Here is a 22,177-nt window from a genome sequence, read left to right as displayed (position 1 = left end):
CTCTGTGTCATTTGATACTTTGTTACAGTTCACTTTTTTGTTGTTATATTAAAACTCAGTGAAAATATTACAAAAAAGACATTCACCAGACAAATTTATTGAAAGATGGAATGAAGTTCATTTATGAATCATTGGAATACCAAATTTTGTGACAACAGAAACTATATACCGGTATGTTATTTCCTCTTACAGAATTCCTTTTGATTATTTCTCTCGTACAGAAAAACACACGAGAGACATCTTTTTATAATACATTCGTTGATCGCCTGTTCTGTTCTTTCACTGTTAAAAAAGAAATAAAGTAAGCTGAAGCATATGTTTATCTCTTACACATCCTATGGAGTAAATGTAGTTCTGTGGACTGTAACAAGTGCTTCTTTTAAAAATGAAAACTGCCTTGGGACTTGTCCTCATTTGAGCTGTAACTCACTAGGAATCCACGTTTTATCGCTTTGAATTTGCCCTCATTAGTCCACACAGTCAGGTATTTGGAGTTGAGGACCCAGTCAGTGAATGTGTGTCTGTGTTGTCAACCATTTCCATTCTTTTTTGGTCCCTCTGAGTTTTCGTGTGCCTGCCTCCACAGGTTAAAAAGGCAGCACTGCTCTTTTTGCCCTCCTATCTTCCTACCTCCACTTGAGAATGTCTATGATCCTCCCTTAAAAAAACTTTCCTGAACAAATTTGTGCACATAGGTTATTTAGGAATAGTGAAAATAATAATAGAATCATAGAGTAATAGAGTTGGAAAGGACTATGAGAGTCATCTAGTCCCATCCCCTGCAATGCATGATGTAGGGTTTAAACCCACAACCCTGAGATTAAGAGTCTCATGCTACCCTCTAAGCCAGGCATCGGGATCCACATCAGCTGCGTGGCTCCTGTTGACAAGGCGGAAGAGAGATCGCACGCTGTTTGGGGAGTGTGGGTATGTTATGTACTAAGCTTGGATCCTAGAACAATAGGCAGGTAGGATCCTAGAATGCAACAACTGATTGGCTTGCAGAAGAAGACCAATCAGGCTCCAGGAGGAAGTTAATCAGCCTATTAGGCTGGTAGGATCCTAGAATGCAACAACTGACTGACCTGCAGAAGAAGACCCATCAGGCTCCAGGAGGGAAGCAGAATCAGCCAATCAGACGGGACTCATTGTGTAAAGAATGTATATAAAGGTCCGAGGTTGTTGTTTTTTTTTGGGGCGGGGGCGGGGAAATTCAATCACTGTTTTACAAGCAGCAATAAAGAGCACAAAATCGCTGCAGGACTCCAAGTATATTTCAGGGTAGGAGAAGTTTCGCACAGGACAGCTCCGCAGCCCAACTGGTGTGAGGGGGGGGAGAGCTGCTTGGGGAGGGAGGGAGAGAGAGAAAGGGCTGACTTGGGGGGGGGGAGTAGACAGCTAGGCGCTGGCCCACCCTGCACCCATCCCTAGGTGGTAGATCACTTCCCGTTTCTGATAATGGATCATAGAGCAGCGAGTTGCTGAATCGTGTTCTAAAGCACAGTACTGGTCTTTGGCACTGACATGATGTCCTCACCCTTCTGACAGCCCTCCCCACTCTCACAGGCAAATGGGTTCTGGTTGTGGAGGCATTTCCTAAAGGCTACTGGTAATGGGGTGGGGCAGGACAAAGAAGATTTCATAGCCTTCCCAATGCTCTGCTTTGTGATGGCTCAGAGGAGGTGTTGCTCAGGACAGAGAGTTCCTACACTTCATTGTCCTGCCCCCTATAAATCCCCTGCTCACATTCATATTTCCTCACTCGGCTTAAGGACGCTTTCATTCTGCCTGGCAGCTGAGAGACAGTAAGTAGAACTACATTGCTCTGCTCTGAGAAGTTTGGTAAGGGAAGACAAGGCTTGCAACATGGCCAGAATTACAGAGGCCTGATCAGTAGCCAGTAACCAGTGGGGATCCAGTCAAGCATTCTTGTTAGTGGTATTAGGCCCTACTTTTTGTGAAAAGTGTACCCCGCTTTTCACAAAAGATTTCAGGGTATTTAACAATGCATTCCTTTGGAAGTGTTGCAAATCTTTGGCAGCATCCCCCAACCTTGTGATCTCTAGATGTTCTGGACTACAATTCCCATCAGATGGAACCAGCACCGTGTTTGCTGGCTGGGCATGATGGGAGTTGCAGTCCGGAGCATATGGAATTTACCAGGGTGGGGAAGGTTGGCCTAAGGGGCGCTGCAAGGCTATGCCCTTTCCATGTAAAAATTTGTAGATCAGTGTTGCAGGAGGTCCCAGGTATATCCTCCAGCATCTCCTAGTAGGGCTCGGAAGTCCCCTGTCTGAAACTTTGGAGAGTAGCTCTAGTGTAGACAGAACTAAGCTAGATAACCAATGGCCTGACTTAGAATAAGGCAATTTCCCGTTTTCCTAGAGCAAAGCCCCTGCTAAAGTGAGTATCTCTGATGTGGAGGCACTTAGCCCAAGCTGAATACTTTTTTTTTGTAGGCAAAAAAATGGCTATTATAAAGAGCTCTGTAGAAGAAATACATCTACTCCCTCTGTGTTGTCTATCCCTCTCCCACCAACACCTGCCTTTAGTAAGACCAGCAGAATACTGGTGCCTGCAGAAGGTCACTGGTTTTCCCCACTGTGCCCTTCAAAACTGTGGGAAAGAGGGCTGGTTCATCTCTCAGCAGCAGTTTCCAACTGTTTTTCAAACTGGTGCTCTGGTGTGGAATTAATAATGCTGTGAGTTTGCTACAATAAGTTCCAAGATCCTTAAGGATGGGTTGGCTACAGGGTAGCTCTTCCCTGTAGAGTTGGTGGGAAGGTGATTGGCTCTGCTAAGAGCCTAAGGCATTAGGCAGAGACAGAAGTAAGGAAAACTCACCCACCTTCAGTTAGGCACAAGTCTTAGGCTTATGCACACATAACACTGGGCAGAGGTGTATCCTTTCTCTACACTTATACTAGTGCTTGTGTGAAAGAGTGTACACTGATTGATTTGTGCACCTCAGCTACAGTGAACACAGGTACACAGAATTACACTTACAGGAATGCACTGAGGGGACACCCCTTGAGGTGAAAAACGAGAGCAGGCTGGAGCAAGAAAGACAAATGAAGCGGAAGTACTTTCCTCCATTTATTTATTTATTTATTTATTCATTCATTCATTCATTCATTCATTCATTCTACTTGCTAGTATGAGTATCTGCCAAATAAATTGTGATGATGGCAGGTAGCTGAGTGGAGTCTCCTGTCAATTCTATTTAAATGTTACACCTGTCTTCACCCATTTTACTTTATTGAGCTATTTGGGGCTGATAGGAAGTAAGTGTTTGTTTCAAGTTAAATGACAATTTGTGTTCCCATCCCTAGGTGTGGCAATTTCTCCCTTCTGTCTTACACCTGAGACTGTGTGTGTGTGTGTGTGTGTGTGAGAGAGAGAGAGAGAGAGAGAGAGAGAGAGAGAAATCCCTTAAGAAAAAGAGAAACAGAAATTGGAGGGGGAGTTTTAATAGGAAGGCCAAATTGCCAAGACATAGGAAATACAACAACTTGGTTGTTGAACCCCTTGCTACTCGAACGTTTTGGCTCCTGAACGCCGCAAACCTGGAAGTGAGTGTTCTGGTTTGCAAATGTTCTTTGCAACCCAAACATCCGACGGGGCTTCCATGGTGTCCGATTGAGTGCAAGAAGATCCTGCAGCCAATCAGAAGCCATGTCTTGGTTTTTAATGTTTTCGGAAGTTGAATGGGCTTTCGGAACGGATTCTGTTCAAGAACCAAGGTACGGCTGTACATTTTGGCAAGGGTGAAGGGTGGGTAAGAAATTCACGTTTTAGTTAGTTAGAAATCAAAAGGTGTAGTCAGAAAAGCCATCAACTGATTTTACTACATCAAACAAAAGTAACCACACTTCCCTCCAGAGGAAAATGCAAATTTGGGACCAGAGGAAAGAGCCACTATTCTTAAGGAATATATTCACAAGGCTGTTATTCATCCAATTAATTTTTGCAGCTAGGTCTGGTGCAGATCAATTTCCATGGAGCTCCCTGTCAGCGCTGTGGTCTTCGTCTTCTTCTCTTACCATGTCTGTGGTGCAGAAGACCGAAAACATAATGCAGTCCTCACTGTATCCAATGGAGGGAAAGATGGTATATGGGGAAAACCTGAATTCTGTCCCACGGGATATGCAAATGGATTCCAAATGAAGGTAAATGCCTATCTATACTCTGAATTTTGACACCCTGATGCTAAGGCGTGGTCACAATATTATACAGACGTATGAAAAGCACAAACAAACAAACAAACAAACAAACAAACACCTTTATTTAGAAAGAAGGGCAGGGAAAGCAGCAGACAGAATGAAAAATGCAGCCTCTATCACAGAACCCACGCAGGGTCCCAGAAACACCAAGATGCCAAGTCTGTAGCATGTAATATACAGTTCAATTTACTAATTACTGAATCCCAGGCATGTCAACAGGATTTTCTGGGCCCAACACACAGTATATGGCCTGGGTCCTCATGTTAGGTTTCTGTGTGTTGCCACTGTGCAGTGCTTGGAGTCACAGGACTCTGTTTACATTCCAGAGATTCCAGACTGTTGGAAGTCTCACGGAAGATGGGAGACGGATGTGATGTTACTGGTTTCCTGTTCCTTTGTTTTCCAGTTGCTCTCTGCTTTCACAGAGAGCGGATGTATGCTTTTCTGTCTGCATAACTAGAAATCAAACTCTTTGCAATGTAGCTCATATTTCTCGCCCTTCCCTGCTGCTGGATACTCTGCGTAATGAGGGGATGTGCCTGGAGCCTTATCAGAGGTGTCGGGGGCGATTCCAGAGGACTCGACCGGAGGATGAGCTTTTCCAGCTCGGTCGTAGCGGAGGCTCCGACACCTCTGAGGACAGCTTTTCATTAAATTTGCATATGCTTTGTGTAGTATGCAAATATTGTCCTCTTTTGAGGGTGGAGTAAAAAGGTAAAAGGTAAAGGTACCCCTGCCCGTACGGGCCAGTCTTGCCAGACTCTAGGGTTGTGCGCCCATCTCACTTAAGAGGCCAAGGGCCAGCACTGTCCGGAGACACTTCCGGGTCACATGGCCAGCGTGACATCACTGCTCTGGCCAGCCAGAGCCGCACACGGAAACGCCGTTTACCTTCCCGCCAGTAAGCGGTCCCTCACATGACTTGAGCTAGTACTGCTCATTGCTGATCTAGCTAGTTCATTGCAAGCCCTTGCACATAGAAATTTACACTGAAAAAATGTCGTTTGGCTCACAAATAAATGTCAGAAAAGCACTGTTTAATGTCTGGATAAGATATAAGGACTTGTTAGAAAATAAAACCCCAAGATGGCTGTCACCAATGGAAGCGAAAGCCCTAAAAAAGCTCAATATGGAGGCCAAATGGCCGAAGTATTGGGAAATTTTGGAACAGGAGGGAGACAAACTAAAATTGCAGTGTTTTGAAAAACTAAAAAGCAAAGTGCGAGACTGGCTTCATTATTACCAGATAATGGAGGCATACAAATTGGATAGAAAAATTGGCTTCCAGGTGGAAAAATCAAAATTGGAAACAGAACTGTTAGAACCCAAAACTAAGATTTTGTCAAGAATGTATAACTTGCTGTTGAAATGGAATACTCAGGATGAAACAGTAAAATCTGCTATGATTAAATGGGCACAAGATGTTGGACATAACATAATGATGGCTGACTGGGAGCAGTTATGGACCACTGGTATGAAATTTACGGCATGTAATGCCTTAAGAGAGAATATTATGAAAATGATATACAGGTGGTACATGACACCAGTCAAGCTAGCAAAAATCTATCATTTGCCCGATAATAAATGTTGGAAATGTAAAGAAACTGAAGGTACATTCTTTCACCTTTGGTGGACGTGCCCAAGGATTAAGACCTTCTGGGAAATGATATATAATGAAATGAAAAAGGTGTTTAAATATACCTTTCCGAAGAAACCAGAGGCCTTTCTCGTGGGCATGGTCGGCCAATTGGTGCCAAAGAAGGATAGAACTTTTTTAATGTATGCCACAACAGCAGCAAGAATACTTATTGAGCAGTATTGGAAGACACAAGAACTACCCACTCTGGAAGAATGGCAGATGAAGGTGATGGACTACATGGAATTGGCAAAAATGACTGGCAGAATCAGGGACCAGGGAGAAGAGACGGTGGAAGAAGATTGGAAGAAATTTAAAGACTATTTACAGAAATATTAAAAGATTAATGAATGTTAGAATGACATCGGATTGAGGTTAAAATGTTATTAGCAACAAAGTGGTGAAGGAGTATGGAAAATTCGAAGGTTAAAAGGTGTAAAATTAAAAGGTTTAACATTTAAGATACTAAGAAAGGATTAGGCTATATTAAGATATTAAGATAAAGATTAAGTGAAGACAGAGGGAAGGGATTTGCTGATTAAATATTTGAACTGGAATACAGTGAGGGGAGGTGTGGGGAAGTCTGGGAAATAAGTAAATGCGAGGAATATAATGAAAATAGAATTGTTTTTATTTGTTTTTTCTGTGTTGTTGTTTTTGTCTTTTTGTACTTTTGTACTTTGGTATTTTTCTTTTGTTTTTCCTTTTATGTAAAAACCCTAATAAAAAATATTATATAAAAAACAACAACAAATAAATGTTGCCAGTACTTTAGATGCAGATTGAAGCACCAGTCTCTCTCTCTCCCCCCCCCCCCGTTCTCCACCAGTTTCGCAGAGATGTAAACGAAGCCTATAGAAAAGATTTCACTCTGAAGGGCATCCGTCTCCACTGCACTGACGGAAAAACAGTAGAGTCTAAAAGTGGAAAGTGAGTAGCTTTTTGAATTTCTCTTCCTTTATTAACTTGTTGCTTGGAAGTTTGGGGTAGGAGCGGGAGGGGTAGATTGAAATATTTCATGCTAGATTAAAGGCAAATGGTAATCTGGACACGCTCTGAGTTTAACAGCCCCCAAATATACCTGCTTGCACAAAGTCCTGTGGAACTTTGCACAAAGTCCTGTGGAATGGAGGCAAAATTCAAATTGGTTCACATTTGAAGGCGAATCTGTTCTATACATCCTTTCTGAAATAAAGCTTTTTGCTCTAATTTGGAATTACATCTCTGGAGAGACTTTAAAAATAAAAATTCATTGACAAAGTTGTGGTATATAAATTTCTATTTAGACATTGCCATCCTTTTCTTTACAGGCTCGGGGAATGGATTGCGGTTCAGAAATGCCCCCAAGGCAACATGGTGTCCTTTTCTTTGACTATTGAAATACCACAAGTGCTAGTTCCTCATGCAGTCAGTAACCTTGAGGTCCTCTGCAGTGGTGGGGCTAAAGTGAAGAAAGATATCTTTGAAAGGATGGAAGAGGGCAAAATGAGCAAGCGCTGCCCTCGTGGCTTCATATGTGGCATCCAAACAAGGGTGGCGAATGAGAATCAATTGCTTGGTAAAGTAGAACTTCGTGACGTGAAGATGTTCTGTTGTGACTGATCCACCACCCTGCTGCACAGCCCTCTTCCACTGGCAGCAGAGGATGACAGGGTGGAGTGGTGGTGCTTACCTGGCCTCCTGACAGCTGAACTGCTGCTGCTTGCAAGTCATTGGGGAGCTTGGTGTGGTGCAAACACACTGGCAGAGCCAATCCAGTACTCCTGCTGGTGTGTTTGCACTGTGCCGACTGCTTCTCTTCCTGTCCTTCCTTGTAAGCAGCAGGGACTCATCTGTTGGAGGGGTCACCGATTCCCCACCCCCTGAATGAGATAAAGGGATTGTATTTAGACAGAATATAGCATGATTATGGAAATCTCTAGGGTCTCTTTCAACTTTCAAGTATATTTAGGCTGCTTAAAAAAAAAATCAAGCTTGCTTATAATGTAGTAGTCATGCACCAGATCATAAAAACCAGCTAAGTGATTCTCTTGTTTCAATTAAGTCTTAAAATATTGCACACGCTAACAGTCATGTTATGTTGGGGGGAAATGTTTGCTTCATTCTCTGTATCATTTGAGATACATTTTGTTATAGTTCACTCTTTTGCTGTTACAGTAAAACTCATTGAAAATATTAATAAAAAAGACATTCACCTGACAAATATATTGAACGCCGGAATGACGTTCATTTATGAATCACCGGAATACTAAATTTTCTGACAGCATAGACTATATATGTTATTTTCACTTACTGAATTCCTTTTGATTATTTCTCTCATACGCAAGTACAGGAGAGACATCTTTCTATAATATCATTGATTGCCTGTTCTGTTCTTTCACCAATAAAAATGAAATGAAATGAAGAGTAAGTGTGTCCCTTCTTATCAGCTGTGAGAGGAGCAGGAAGAGGAGATACAGGCAGCACGTGTGTCAGAGTGTGTGTGAGCAAACTAGGGATGACAAGGCAAGACATTCACCTCTTGTGGTCATGGCAGACAGACGTGGGTTAGGAGGAGCTGCTTCCCATAGTGCTCAGCCCTAGGAAGATGCAGAGGTCACCTGGCTAAGCGGAGGAAAAGGCCTCAGAATGCAGAAAGCCGGAAGTGTGCACAACTGCTTCCTAAAGTGAAATGAAGAGGTGGGGGAAGAGATGCTGTCAAAAGAGAACTGGGATATGGCGATGCCCTCCCTAAAATGCACTAATGGCTCGTTGTAAGTCACTTTGTGTTGTTCTGGGCAAACACATTTAATTAAGTAAAAATTAAATCTCAATAGAAGCAGCCCCCGCACTCCAGCTTTAAAAAGCCACAGTTTCAATAACACAATATAAAGATGAATATACAACATCACAAAAAATATACACAGCACACATCTAAAACCCTGTGAATTCAAAGGTTCAGTTTTAAAACTTTGGACAATAAAGACCACAAAGATGGCACCAGGTGGGCCTTTCCACGGAAGGCATTTCATAACTAGGCTGACACCACTTATAAGACCCTGTATCCAGGAGCACTGGAAGAGAGCCTCTGATGATGATATTGGGGTCCAGGTAAGTAGACCTGGGAAGAGGTGATCCTTGAGGTAAGATGCTCCTAGGTCATTTAAGGACTTTAATGGTCAAGAACAGTGCCTTGAACTGGATCCAGAAATGACTGGAAGCCAGAGTAGACAATAAATCACTAGTGCAATATAGTGAAATTTTCCAGAAGCCCTTTAAGAGTCTTGAGAACATATGCAGAACTTTCTGTACTCTTTTCAAAGTCACCCCACCTATAACTCACTGCAGTTAATCTAGCAGGAAGATCATGGAGAATAGACACAAGACTACCTCCAGAGCTGAAATGTTTAAAGAGGATAAAAAGAAAAATGGATTTGAATATACAAAATCAAGATTTGAATTACAGTTGTTAAGTAATAAGGTTAAAATATTATCAAAAATGTATAAATTACTTTTGGAATGGCATGTCAAGGACGAAGAGGTTAAATCAGGTATGATACACTGGGGTAAAGATATAGGCCATAATATACAGTTTGAGGATTGGGAAAAATTATGGAAGGAAGGAATAAACTTTACAGCTTGCTGTTCACTTAAAGAAAATGTAATGAAAATGATGTGTACATGGTACATTACACCAGTGAGGTTAGCAAAAATGTATAAAGTAAATAACCAATGTTGGAAAGGTAAAGGAAAAGAAGGTACTTTCTACCACATGTGGTGGACTTTTAAGGAGGTAAAGGCTTTCCGGGAGATGATATGCAATGAAATTTAAAAAATGTTGAAATCAACATTTTTTTTTAAAAAAACCCCAGAAACCTTGTTAATTGGTGTCAGGGGTTCAGGAGCAGAGGCACAGGAAATGGAGAGCGAGGGGGAGGAGTCCGAAGGAAATGTCAGCGATGACAGCGGTCCGAGGTCTCTGAGTCTTTCCAGCGAATCGGAAGATTCACAGAAAGAGGCTCCCATGGTCAGGGCAAGGGGGGTGCCTAGGGGGACACCCCAGGAAGAAGGGGCCAGAGGGGACTCAGAGAGCAGCAGCTGGAAATCAGGACCAGCGTCCACACCAGAGTGCAGTAGGGGGGAGGAGTCCCAGGCATCGGGATCAGGCGGCGCGCTGCCAGCAGAAGGACAGGAGACAGGACTGGCCACGCCTACACCGGGGAGCGAGGAAACGGTCGAGAGGAAGGTCGAAGGCTGGGCGCGCGCGCCAAGTTCAAATGTACAGGAGGGCGGCGCAGTTGGCAGCCCGGATAGGGAGCCAGGTCCCAAAGCCCGCCGAAGAGAGAGGGAGGAGTCAGGGGGGTCAACGTCTGCGTCGGAAGAATCCAGGAAGGAAGGGACCCCGGGGGGTAGCAGGACCCAGAGGAGAAAGGAGAGACGGAAGAGGTGGAGTAAGGCTAGAATCTTAAACTGGTGTACAGGGGGCGGAGATTCAGATGGAGCTTCGCCGGTCTAAACCCTAGACGTAGAGCTGGGGCGCTACGGCTTGAGAATGGAAACTGTACTTCAATAAAGACTTTTGTACATTACTACCGGCTAGCGTTGCTCCTCTGTGAGCTGGGACCTGGAGCCAGCTCTGACAGTAAGCTCCATCCCAACGAAAAATTTAGCACCAAGAACCTCGTAACGTGAGGGACGCCGCGAGGGAAGAGGAGTGGTGCTTCGCGAGCTCACAAGAGTCAGGCAAGATGACGACAGAACAGCATCTAATAGAACTGCAAAATGCAGTGACACAACTCAACGCGGAGGTACGTGCGTCCAGGAAAAGGGAGGAGGAAGTAGCTGCCGCCTACAAGGATCTCCAAGCCAGGTTGGAAATGCTTGACAAGCAGGGGCAACCGGGACCCAAATCAGAGGGCATTGGGCTGGGGAGAAGAGGAGGCAGCCTTGTATCTCATTTCGACGGGAGCTTACAGCAGTACCCTAACTTCCGAGCAGACCTGCTGTTTGCGCTGGATCTGCTGGAAAAAGACTTTAGAGATGAGCGAGAGAAAGTGGGGTTTATCTGGTCCCATTTGCATGGGGAAGCCAAAGCGTGGCTGAGGAATTTGTGGAGAGATAAAGATCCGGCGCTCCAAGATGCGAATGCTTTCATTAAAGCGATGGATTCGTGTTTTTTATCAAAGATAGACATCGATATTGCCAGAAAAGACATACATGGGCTCAAACAAGGCAGAGCCAGTGTGAGGCAGTACCATTCCCGCTTTTTTGGATTAGTCCATGCGCTGGGATGGGAGAAAGATTCTGCTCCAGTCAGAGACCTTTTTTGGGAAGGATTGAATGCAAACGTGAAAGATGAGATTGCAAGGGGGGAGAGACCAAAGAGCACTCAGCAAGTGGTCCAGCGGGCGCTGGAGATTGGGGTGCGTCTGGAAGAACGTCCATGGAACAGAGAAGAAGGACGTTGGGGACGTACGCCAGCGAGAGCTCCTCCCCTCTTTCCCAAGGATGCAGCGCGTGCGCAATCCACACCTTCGCAGGGAGGGGGAGAAGAACCGATGGAGATTGGAGGCGCCAGGGCTCAGTCAGCTACCAGAGCCCTAACACCGGGAGCAGTCAAAGCGAAGCCTCCTAGAGGGAACAGGAAGTGCTACATCTGCGACAGTGCTCAGCACATGGCGAAAGATTGTCCCCAGAGGCTCCATAAGCACACTGCAGCCTCTGCAACAGTCACAGACGCAACTCAGCAGAGAGAACCACAGCAGGGAAACGACGGAGTCTGGCTGGAGGAAGAGGCACTGGGGTCCAGCCAGACAAGTCAGTGAAGCAATCCCCAGAAATTTTGCAACCCACAGACCCCCTCCCACCCAAACCAGTGGTGCAGCTTACAGCATCGCTCCAACTGCCCAATGGACTCACTATGGAAGTGCCGATTACCATTGACTCTGGTAGCAACGCAGACTTCATAGGACTGGATTTTATTCAACAGCACAACATAGCACTACTGCCAGCCACGCTGCCTCTGAAGGTTGTCACGGTGGATGGCAGGGAATTGCTGGGGGGGCAGGTGGTGCAGCAAACGCCTCCGATGGTGATGCAAATTGGGAATCACCGAGAAGTCATCCGCTTCAATGTCACCCACCTGTCGGACACGCCTGTAGTATTGGGCATGAGTTGGCTGCACAGGCACAGCCCAGCATTGGCGTGGTACCAGCGCCAACTGACCTTCGGCTCCTCCTACTGTGCGGAACATTGCATTCTGCCTAGCCCGGAAGGGGAAGAGGATGACCCGCAGCTACAATTAGGCATGCTGCAAGCAGTGCCACTCAAGTATGCAGCGTTTTTGGAGGTTTTCTGCGAGAAAGAAGCGGACAAGCTGCCTCCCCACAGGCCCTATGACTGCAAGATTGACCTCCTGTCAGGGGCGACGCTGCCAACCGGGAAACTGTATTCCATGTCTGAAGACGAGATGCAGGAACTCAGGGAGTTCATAGACCTCAACTTGAAGCGCGGTTTCATCCGGGAGTCGAAGGCAGTGGGGGGCAGTCCTGTATTCTTTGTGAAGAAGAAGGACACGCCCCAAAAAAGACTTGTGGTAGACTTCAGAATTTTAAATTCCAAAACCAAGCCCACGGCCTTTCCCATGCCCAAAATAGACGACCTGCTCGCAACGGTGAGGAAAGGACGCGTTTTCACAAAGTTGGATCTGCGAGGGGCGTACAACCTGATTCGCATACGGGAGGGCGACGAGTGGAAGACTGCCATGTTCACGTCTCTGGGCACCTATGAATACAGAGTTATGCCCTTTGGATTACAAAATGGCTCTCACTGTTTTCAAGCCTTCATGCATCACGTACTGGCGGGCCTCCTCTACAAGAAATGCGTCTGCTTCCTGGACGACATCCTGATATTCTCCGAATCAGAGGAGAGCCACGAGGGAGACGTCAAGGAAGTTCTGCAGAGACTGCAGGAGCATAGGTTGTACGCCAAGCTGGAGAAGTGCCAGTTCGACATGAAGGAGGTAGATTTCCTGGGCTACAAGTTGTCGGACAAGGGGCTCGCCATGGACAGCGCCAAGGTTCGCGCAGTGTTGGACTGGAAGAGCCCGCGCAATCGGAAGGAGGTCCAGCGGTTTGTCGGTTTCGCCAACTTTTACCGCAAGTTCATCAAGGGGTTCGTGATGCAGACAGCGGCCATTACCGACACGCTCAGCTCCAAGAAGAAGAAGTTCATCTGGACGGAGCAAGCGGAGCAGTCCTTTCAGAAACTCAAGCGTCTCTTCTCGTCCAAAGAGCAGCTACTGCATGTGAATCCCAACAGACCGATGAGAGTTGAAACGGACGCCTCAGACAGAGCCGTGGGAGCAGTACTGTTGCAGCAAGACCCGCACGGGGACTGGAGACCGTGTGCCTTCTACTCCAGGAAGCTCAGCAAGTCAGAGCAGAACTACACCATCTGGGACAGGGAGTTGCTGGCCATTCATGCAGCATTCAAGGCGTGGCGGCACTTCCTCATCGGAGCCAAGCACACAGTGCAGGTCCGCACGGACCATAAGAACCTGGAGTACTGGCGCACGGCAAGGTTCCTGAACCAGAGGCACATACGGTGGGCGGAGTTCTTTGCGGATTTCGACTTCAGGATAGAGTACATCCCAGGCGACAACAACATCATGGCGGATGCACTGTCCAGAAAGCCGCAATACCTCGAAGAGGCGGCACCAGCAGCGGCCAAGCACATTTTCGCACCGAAAGCGTGGGCGTGCGCTTCAGCAACCGTGGACCTGGAAGCGGTACGTCGAGCGCTGCAGGAGGACCCCTTCGCACGAGCCAAGATGGAGGAGGTGCACAGGGGCACGGCGAAGAACGACGAGTTCCAGATACGCGACGGATTGCTCATCCGCAGAGGGGCCCTCTACGTACCGGGAGACGACCTCCGCGCGAAAGTACTGCAGCAGTTGCACGACGCACCCACCGCCGGGCACTTTGGCAAAGAGAAGACGGTAGAATTAGTAGCCAGAGATTTTTGGTGGCCCAAGATGCGGGGGGAAGTCGCGGATTACGTCTCGAGGTGCGACACCTGCCAAAGGGCCAAGTCAGTGCACAAACCGCCGGCGGGACTACTCGAACCGCTGCAGACACCGCTCGAACCGTGGGAGAGGGTGGCCCTGGACTTTGTCACGGATTTACCCAGCTCGAGGGGCAAGACGGCAGTGCTAGTGGTGGTGGACATGTTCACCAAAATGGCCCACTTCATTCCGTGCGCGAAGGTGGCCACGGCGGAACAGACAGCCAAACTGTTCATAGACCACGTGTTCAGGGTTCACGGTCTGCCACGGTCTATCCTGTCCGACCGGGGGCGACAGTTCATCTCGAACTTCTGGCAGAAGCTGATGGGTTTCCTGAACGTCAAGATCAACCTAGCGTCGGCAAGACACCCGCAGACCAACGGACAAGCGGAGCGAGTCAACGCCGTCATGCAGCAGTACCTGAGATGCTACGCAAATCAGCAGCCAGCAACATGGGTGGACTACCTGCCGCTCGCTGAGTTCGCCTACAACAACACGAAGCACGTGTCAACGGGGGTGACACCGTTCTTCGCCAACAACGGGAGGCATCCCAGAACCTTCCCGGGATTAGAGAGACTGGGGGAGGGGGAGCCACAGGCAGCGGAAGCCTTAGCGTCCGAGTTGCAGGAGGTTCACGAACAGCTTCGGAGGCAGTTAGAACTAGCAAAGCACGCATACAAACTGCAGGCTGACAAGCACAGAAGGGTTGGGGAAGACATACAGGTGGGAGACTGGGTTTGGTTGGCAGCCCAGGCAGTGCCGACCAGATCGTTAGCGAAGAAGAAGCTCGGACATAAGCAGCTAGGACCTTACCAAGTCGAGGCACAGGTCAATCCAGTGGCCTTCCGGTTGACACTTCCGGAGGGATCCAGAATGCATCCAGTGTTCCATAGATAAGTACTCACGCCCTACAAAGCACCTCACAGATTTCAGGAGCCGGGCACGGCACCAGACCCGCTCAGGGAGCAGCCCACAAGGAGGGGGTCGCCAAGAGGGGAACCCATCAACGAGGTCACAGAGATTTTAGACTCGAGATGGGGGGAAGAGGGAGTAGAATATTTTCTCGCCAGCGAAGGTACCCCGACCAGCGCCAACCGTTGGGTGCCGGACTATGCCTTGGACGAGCCTCTTCTCAAGGAAGAGTTTCATGCCTTGTTCCCACACAGGCCCATGCCAGCCGCGTATTTCGACGACTGGCTTTTCACACCCACACTTTCAGCCAGCACGTTCCAGGGGTTCACCTCCGACGAAGAACCGGCACTAGAAACACGTTCCCCGGAGGGATCGCCCCCGGGGTATGCCTCAGACCGCTCTTATTGGTGGGACGATCGACCAGAGGAGCAGTGGAGCAGGAAGTTGCTGGGGGGTCCTTGGAAGGCAACGGCCCCAGAGGTCAACGGGGGAGAGACGGAGATGGACGTGTTGGGGGAGGACCTCGGGTTCGAGCACGGCGGCACTGAGATGGAAGCAGAGGAAATCGAGGTCGGCGAGAGCACGGAGGACGAGCCGGACTATTCCGGCTGGATGCACGCCAAGGGAGACGAACTGTATCCGCCATTCACCCCCACAACGACGGAGCACCCAGCACCCACACCTGAAGGAGGGGAGGGGGGAAGGGGGGGCTTCGAGGGGGGATGGATGTCAGGGGTTCAGGAGCAGAGGCACAGGAAATGGAGAGCGAGGGGGAGGAGTCCGAAGGAAATGTCAGCGATGACAGCGGTCCGAGGTCTCTGAGTCTTTCCAGCGAATCGGAAGATTCACAGAAAGAGGCTCCCATGGTCAGGGCAAGGGGGGTGCCTAGGGGGACACCCCAGGAAGAAGGGGCCAGAGGGGACTCAGAGAGCAGCAGCTGGAAATCAGGACCAGCGTCCACACCAGAGTGCAGTAGGGGGGAGGAGTCCCAGGCATCGGGATCAGGCGGTGCGCTGCCAGCAGAAGGACAGGAGACAGGACTGGCCACGCCTACATCGGGGAGCGAGGAAACGGTCGAGAGGAAGGTCGAAGGCTGGGCGCGCGCGCCAAGTTCAAATGTACAGGAGGGCGGCGCAGTTGGCAGCCCGGATAGGGAGCCAGGTCCCAAAGCCCGCCGAAGAGAGAGGGAGGAGTCAGGGGGGTCAACGTCTGCGTCGGAAGAATCCAGGAAGGAAGGGACCCCGGGGGGTAGCAGGACCCAGAGGAGAAAGGAGAGACGGAAGAGGTGGAGTAAGGCTAGAATCTTAAACTGGTGTACAGGGGGCGGAGATTCAGATGGAGCTTCGCCGGTCTAAACCCTAGACGTAGAGCTGGGGCGCTACGGCTTGAGAATGGAAACTGTACTTCAATAAAGACTTTTGTACATTACTACCGGCTAGCGTTGCTCCTCTGTGAGCTGGGACCTGGAGCCAGCTCTGACAATTGGTATTGTGGGTAGTGAAATACATAGACAAGAAACTGTTTTTATATGCAACAACCACAGCAAGAATATTATTAGCCCAAGGATGGAAGCAGCAAGAAAAAAACTCATTCACAGAAAAAAACAAGTGAGGGAGCGACACCAGGGGACAGGAAGGGCTCAAGACAGGAGTCAGAACTTAAAGGGGATATATTGAAAATGTTTGCTGAAATTAAAAAGGACATAAAAGAAAGTGAAAAAAATATAGAATCCAAATTAGAACAAGTGGATGAAAAAATAGGACAAATGGATAAAAAAATAGAAGTGACGGTGAATGAATTGAAGGGACAAATAAAGGAGGTTACTGAAAGGACACAAAGCTTGGAAGAAGGGTTGAAAAGAACAAAGTTAGAAGTGTCTTTCCTTGTAAGCAGACTCATCTGTTGGAGGGGTCACTGATTCCCCTCCTCCTGAATCAGATAAGGCGATTGTATTTAGACAGAATATAGCATGATTTTGGAAATCTCTGGGGTCTCATTCAATTTTCAACTGCTACAAGCATATGTGGACTGCTTTTTTTTAAAACAAGAACATAAACTTACTTATAATGAAGTAGACATGCACCAGATCATTAAAAAAGCTAAGTGATTCTCTTGTTTCAATTAAGTCTTAAAATATTACACACGCTAACCCTCATGCTACGTTTGGGGAAAATGTTTGGTTAATTCTCTGTGTCATTTGATACTTTGTTACAGTTCACTTTTTTGTTGTTATATTAAAACTCAGTGAAAATATTATAAAAAAGACATTCACCAGACAAATTTATTGAAAGATGGAATGAAGTTCATTTATGAATCATTGGAATACCAAATTTTGTGACAACAGAAACTATATATGTTATTTCCTCTTACAGAATTCCTTTTGATTATTTCTCTCATACAGAAAAACACACGAGAGACATCTTTTTATAATACATTCGTTGACCGCCTGTTCTGTTCTTTCACTGTTAAAAAAGAAATAAAGTAAGCTGAAGCATATGTTTATCTCTTACACATCCTATGGAGTAAATGTAGGTCTATGGACTGTAACAAGTGCTTCTTGTAAAAATGAAAACTGTCTTGGGACTTGTCCTCATTTGAGCTGTAACTCACTAGGAATCCACGTTTTATCGCTTTGAATTTGCCCTCATTAGTCCACACAGTCAGGTATTTGGAGTTGAGGACCCAGTCAGTGAATGTGTGTCTGTGTTGTCAACCATTTCCATTCTTTTTTGGTCCCTCTGAGTTTTCGTGTGCCTGCCTCCACAGGTTAAAAAGGCAGCACTGCTCTTTTTGCCCTCCTATCTTCCTACCTCCACTTGAGAATGTCCATGATCCTCCCTTAAAAACCTTTCCTGAACAAATTTGTGCACATAAGTTATTTAGGAATAGTGAAAATAATAATAGAATCATAGAGTAATAGAGTTGGAAAGGACTATGAGAGTCATCTAGCCCCATCCCCTGCAATGCATGATGTAGGGTTCAAACCCACAACCCTGAGATTAAGAGTCTCATGCTACCCTCTAAGCCAGGCATGTAACAACATGTCAATCATGAGACTCCCAGTCAACCGTGGGGTTGTTTGTGGTCAGTCACAGGGCCTTTCTCTGCAACATCAGATGCAGAAGTGCAGGCGCAGGAGGCGGGCTTAGCGTGGTTTTCCCAATGGGGAAGGGGGTGGCTGCTGGAGACAGAAGGAGGCACGAGGAGGAGCCACATGGGAAGGCTCCCTTTGACAGGGAGGGAAGGGGGGAGGGAGAGGTCAGGCGCTATTGGGATCAACATCAGCTGCGTGGCTCCTGTTGACAAGGCGGAAGAGAGATCGCACGCTGTTTTGGGGGTGTGGGTATGTTATGTACTAAACTTGTCTCCTAGAACAATAGGCAGGTAGGATCGTAGAATGCAACAACTGATTGGCTTGCAGAAGAAGACCAATCAGGCTCCAGGAGGAAGTTAATCAGCCTATTAGGCTGGTAGGATCGTAGAATGCAACAACTGATTGGCTTGCAGAAGAAGACCAATCAGGCTCCAGGAGGGAAGCAGAATCAGCCTATTAGGCTGGTAGGATCGTAGAATGCAACAACTGACTGGCCTGCAGGAGAAGACCCATCAGGCTCCAGGAGGGAAGCAGAATCAGCCAATCAGACGGGACTCATTGTGTAAATAATGTATATAAAGGCCCGAGTGTTTTTTTTTTGTTTTTTTTTTGGGGGGGGGAATTCAAGCACTGTTTTACAAGCAGCAATAAAGAGCACAAAATCACTGCAGGACTCCAAGTATATTTCAGGGTAGAAGGAGTTTCGCACAGGACAGCTCCGCAGCCCAACTGGTGTGAGGGGGGGGGGGAGAGAGCTGCTGGGGGAGGGAGGGAGGGAGAGAAAGGGCTGTCTGAGGGGGGGGGGAGACAACTAGGCGCTGGCCCACCCTGCACCCAACCCGGCCACCCACCCTAGATCCATCCCTGCCCCCCTTGGGGGAAGCAGCCAATACCTGCCCGCCCACCCTCCACCTATCCCTGGGTGGTAGATCACTCCCTGTTTCTGATAATGGATCTTAGAGCAGCAAGTTGCTGAATCCTGTTCTAAAGCACAGTACTGGTCTTTGGCACTGACATGATGTCCTCACCCTTCTGACAGCCCTCCCCACTCTCACAGGCAAATGGGTTCTGGTTGTGCAGGCATTTCCTAAAGGCTACTGGTAATGGGGGGGGGGGGCAGGACAAAGAAGATTTCATAGCCTTCCCAATGCTCTGCTTTGTGATGGCTCAGAGGAGGTGTTGCTCAGGACAGAGAGTTCCTACACTTCATTGTCCTGCCCCCTTTAAATCCCCTGCTCACATTCATATTTCCTCACTCGGCTTAAGGACGCTTTCATTCTGCCTGGCAGCTGAGAGACAGTAAGTAGAACTACATTGCTCTGCTCTGAGAAGCTGAAGTAATCACACTTCTCTCCAGGGGAAAACACAAGATTCAGGAAGATTTTGAGCAGAGGAGAGAGAACCACACTTTCTGCGGAATAAATTCTCAAGGCTGTTATTGTTCCATTCAGTTTTTGCAGCTCGATCTGGTACAGTCCACCTGCCATGGATCTCTCTACCAGTGCTGTGGTCTTCCTGTTCCTCACCTACCACCTCTGTGAGGCAGAACATCGAAGCTATAATTCAGTCCTCATGGTGTCCAATGGCGGGAAGTGGGGAGAATGGGGAAAAATTGAAATCTGTCTTACAGGACATGCATACGGATTCTCACTAAAGGTAAAGGCTTATCTATATCTTCTTTTTGATACCCTGATCCCAATCGAGTAGTCACAATAATATTATATATATATATATATATATATATATATATATATATATATATATAAAGTTGCTTTCCGTCTTTCTTTCTGAACCCATTGCCGGCATATTACTGTCTGCAAGGTGCTTTGAAGTGTTGACTGCCATGCTTAAAGATTTAATAGCTCTAAAAAGTCTCCATGCCACTTTGTCAATCCACACTGGAGAGGCTTAGAGTGAATTGCATTTTACATAAAAGAAAACTACCATGAATCTGGCCTGGAGGAAAAAAGGGACAAGGATACAGAAAAGTTTGGAGTGCAATGAGCTGGCAATATTGTGGTCAGGTTTATCTTCCTGAAAAGTGAGCGTCCAACTGGAAAATAGAGACTACACTGTTAGTGTGGAAGTAACCCAGGTAAGTTCTGGTGTTTTCTAGGAGGGTTGCCATACGTCCAGATTTTCCCTGACATGTCCAGGATTTCAACAACTCCCCCCCCCCCGAAAGCTTAACAACTTTTTGTGTCTGGATTCTTGCTTATTGAAATAATATGGCAACCCTAACTTCACAAACTGGAGGAAACCTGCTGTAGCATATGGAGACATAAGAGAGGGATTGAGGATGCCTTAGGCAGCCATTAGCAAGATCATTTTTTTCCTATTAAGTTTGCTTATTTGTGGCCCATTGGACTGGTTGCATCAAAAAGCTACTGTCTTTTGATGCAGCTCAGAATGTAAATCTCAATCCAGAACCAGTAATACTTGTACACAATTAGGGACACGTAATCATGAACAGATAACTGCTTATTCAGGTTGCAAGTTAGTACTTAGGAAAATTCAGACTGCAGACGCAGTCTGAATGTGAGTGTTGTCAGAGTCCTAGTTTGGTTAACTACAATTTTTGTAAAACACACATTGTTTTCTACATGGGTACTATTTCTTGTTTCTTGTTTTTTTGGGCCTGGTCTTACTCTGTGCACTCGTAATTTTCTACTTTTCATTTTTCAATAAAGAATATAAAACAGAGTCCTAGCTTGCAAAAACAGCTTTATTGCAGTCTCTTTCTCTCATTTGCACCAGACAAAGCCGATATCAGAAGGATTAGAAACTGATGATACTGGCCTCGATGGCATCCGTCTCCATTGCAGTAGTGGCGCAGTTGTGCAATCCACTGCTGGACCGTAAGCATCTTCTTGATTTTTCTCTTTGTTGCTTGGAAAGTGATGATGTGAGGGTCTGGCTGAAATCTATTATGTTTCAGCACCAGGGCAGGATAATGTCAGGGTCTATCAGCCTCATTCTTAGCTCTCTGAGTCTAACGATACCAGCTCTAGGTTGCCTTCCAAATTTCAGTGGAACCCAAGCCCCACATTAGAAAGTGAAAAGAGGCTGCAACAACAGAGTACAAAGGAAAGGAAAAGCAGAGTTTCTTCCTGAGGACCACACATGCCAAGGAAAGAGAGAGCAAGAGGAAAGAACCATCTATCCTGAGAGTGGGGAACCTCAAGCCCAGGGGTCAAATGTGGTCCCCCAGGCTTCTCTGCCTGGTCCTCATGAATATCTGTGACTGTCAGGGGTCAGGACCTCAGGCAGGAAGGAGAGGCAGGCTGAGTAAGAAAAGGCCAAGACCTATCTAACCAGTGGCTGTGCCTTCCTGAGAGAAAGTAGGCACAATACTGCAGCTCTCCTTCCTGGCGGATGCACTGGTCTAAAAAGATCAATGCCTCTGCTCAACAGCTGTTTAGCAGAGACCTTGATCCTGTGGGGTGCAGGAGCTGCCTTGCCCGTGGCTTTCTTGCAGGAAAGTCGTTACCACTTAAGTGAGTGAATCCCATCCTGCATGGTGCTGGTCACTGGACTGCATGAAGCAGCAGCAGCAGCACACAGAATCAGGCCGTTCTGCTTAGCATCTATTAGGCAAGAGCAACAAATGCTACGTGGCACCGATGTACCCTGACCTTATAAAACAACCCCATTCTTAACAGAAGATTGGGGTTTGAAACCCCTTTAAGCATTCTTTAGCTCCATCTTCCAGGGCCAGATTGGGAGGGTGTGGTATGGGTGGACCCTGGGTGGCACAGGGCAAATCCACCTACAGCCCTGCTTAGAAGTTGAGGTTTGGTAGACACGCTATACCTGATGAGGTCTACAAAAGACGCATTTTAAAAATCTAAGGAGGCAACTGCCCTCTTGACTTTCATGTTGGAAAGCAAATCATTCCAATTTGGGTTGTATTTCCAGAGAGGCAGACATTACCATATTGTCTCTTCTTTTTGCAGGTTTGGAGTGTGGTCAGAGGTTAAGAAATGCCCCAAGGGCTACCTGGTTGCCTTCACTCTGAGGGTGGAAGCCCCACAATGGCTAGGTGATGATACGGCAGCCAACAACATCCAGTTCAAATGTGGAGATGGGACTGTACTGGAGGGCGAGTCCACCAACTTCGGTACTTATGGCCACTGGAGCAAGCCCTGCCCCACTGGTGCCATCTGCGGGATCCAAACAAAGGTGGAGGGTATAACTTCAGTTGATATCACGGGACTTAATGATGTCAAGTTCTTCTGCTGTGACTGAATCACCTGGGCTTCATCCTG

The 22,177-nt window shown here is 47.1% G+C and overlaps 2 protein-coding genes and 1 long non-coding RNA gene across 3 annotated transcripts in view; 2 read left to right on the top strand and 1 right to left on the bottom strand.

The window, feature by feature from the left end:
• The window catches only part of AASDHPPT (aminoadipate-semialdehyde dehydrogenase-phosphopantetheinyl transferase), a 536,215-nt gene that overhangs the window by 25,210 nt on the left and 488,828 nt on the right, over nucleotides 1-22,177 (bottom strand). The gene's annotated exons all lie outside the window — the stretch shown is intronic.
• LOC310676694 (vitelline membrane outer layer protein 1-like) lies at nucleotides 3,976-7,559 on the top strand. Its single transcript, XM_083438803.1, has 3 exons — nucleotides 3,976-4,169; nucleotides 6,689-6,789; nucleotides 7,170-7,559. The coding sequence occupies exons 1-3, from the start codon at nucleotides 3,999-4,001 to the stop codon at nucleotides 7,459-7,461; spliced, it is 564 nt and encodes a 187-aa protein (XP_083294929.1). The 5' UTR covers nucleotides 3,976-3,998; the 3' UTR covers nucleotides 7,462-7,559.
• On the top strand, nucleotides 19,041-20,769 carry LOC310675901. The gene is made up of 3 exons (XR_014510298.1): nucleotides 19,041-19,208; nucleotides 19,361-19,565; nucleotides 20,667-20,769. It is a non-coding gene; the product is annotated as an uncharacterized lncRNA (long non-coding RNA).

Source organism: Podarcis tiliguerta (genome assembly GCF_965153285.1).
Source record: "Podarcis tiliguerta genome assembly, chromosome: 4".
NCBI lineage: Eukaryota > Metazoa > Chordata > Lepidosauria > Squamata > Lacertidae > Podarcis > Podarcis tiliguerta.
This window is presented reverse-complemented; position numbering and strand designations above follow the sequence as displayed.

Bases quoted from the DNA above. Each gene is read 5' to 3' on its own strand.
- LOC310676694 (XM_083438803.1), top strand. From the start codon at position 3,999: ATGGAGCTCCCTGTCAGCGCTGTGGTCTTCGTCTTCTTCTCTTACCAT. The intron at 4,170-6,688 runs GTAAATGCCTAT...GTTCTCCACCAG, and splicing joins CAAATGGATTCCAAATGAAG to TTTCGCAGAGATGTAAACGA. The intron at 6,790-7,169 runs GTGAGTAGCTTT...TTTTCTTTACAG, and splicing joins GTAGAGTCTAAAAGTGGAAA to GCTCGGGGAATGGATTGCGG.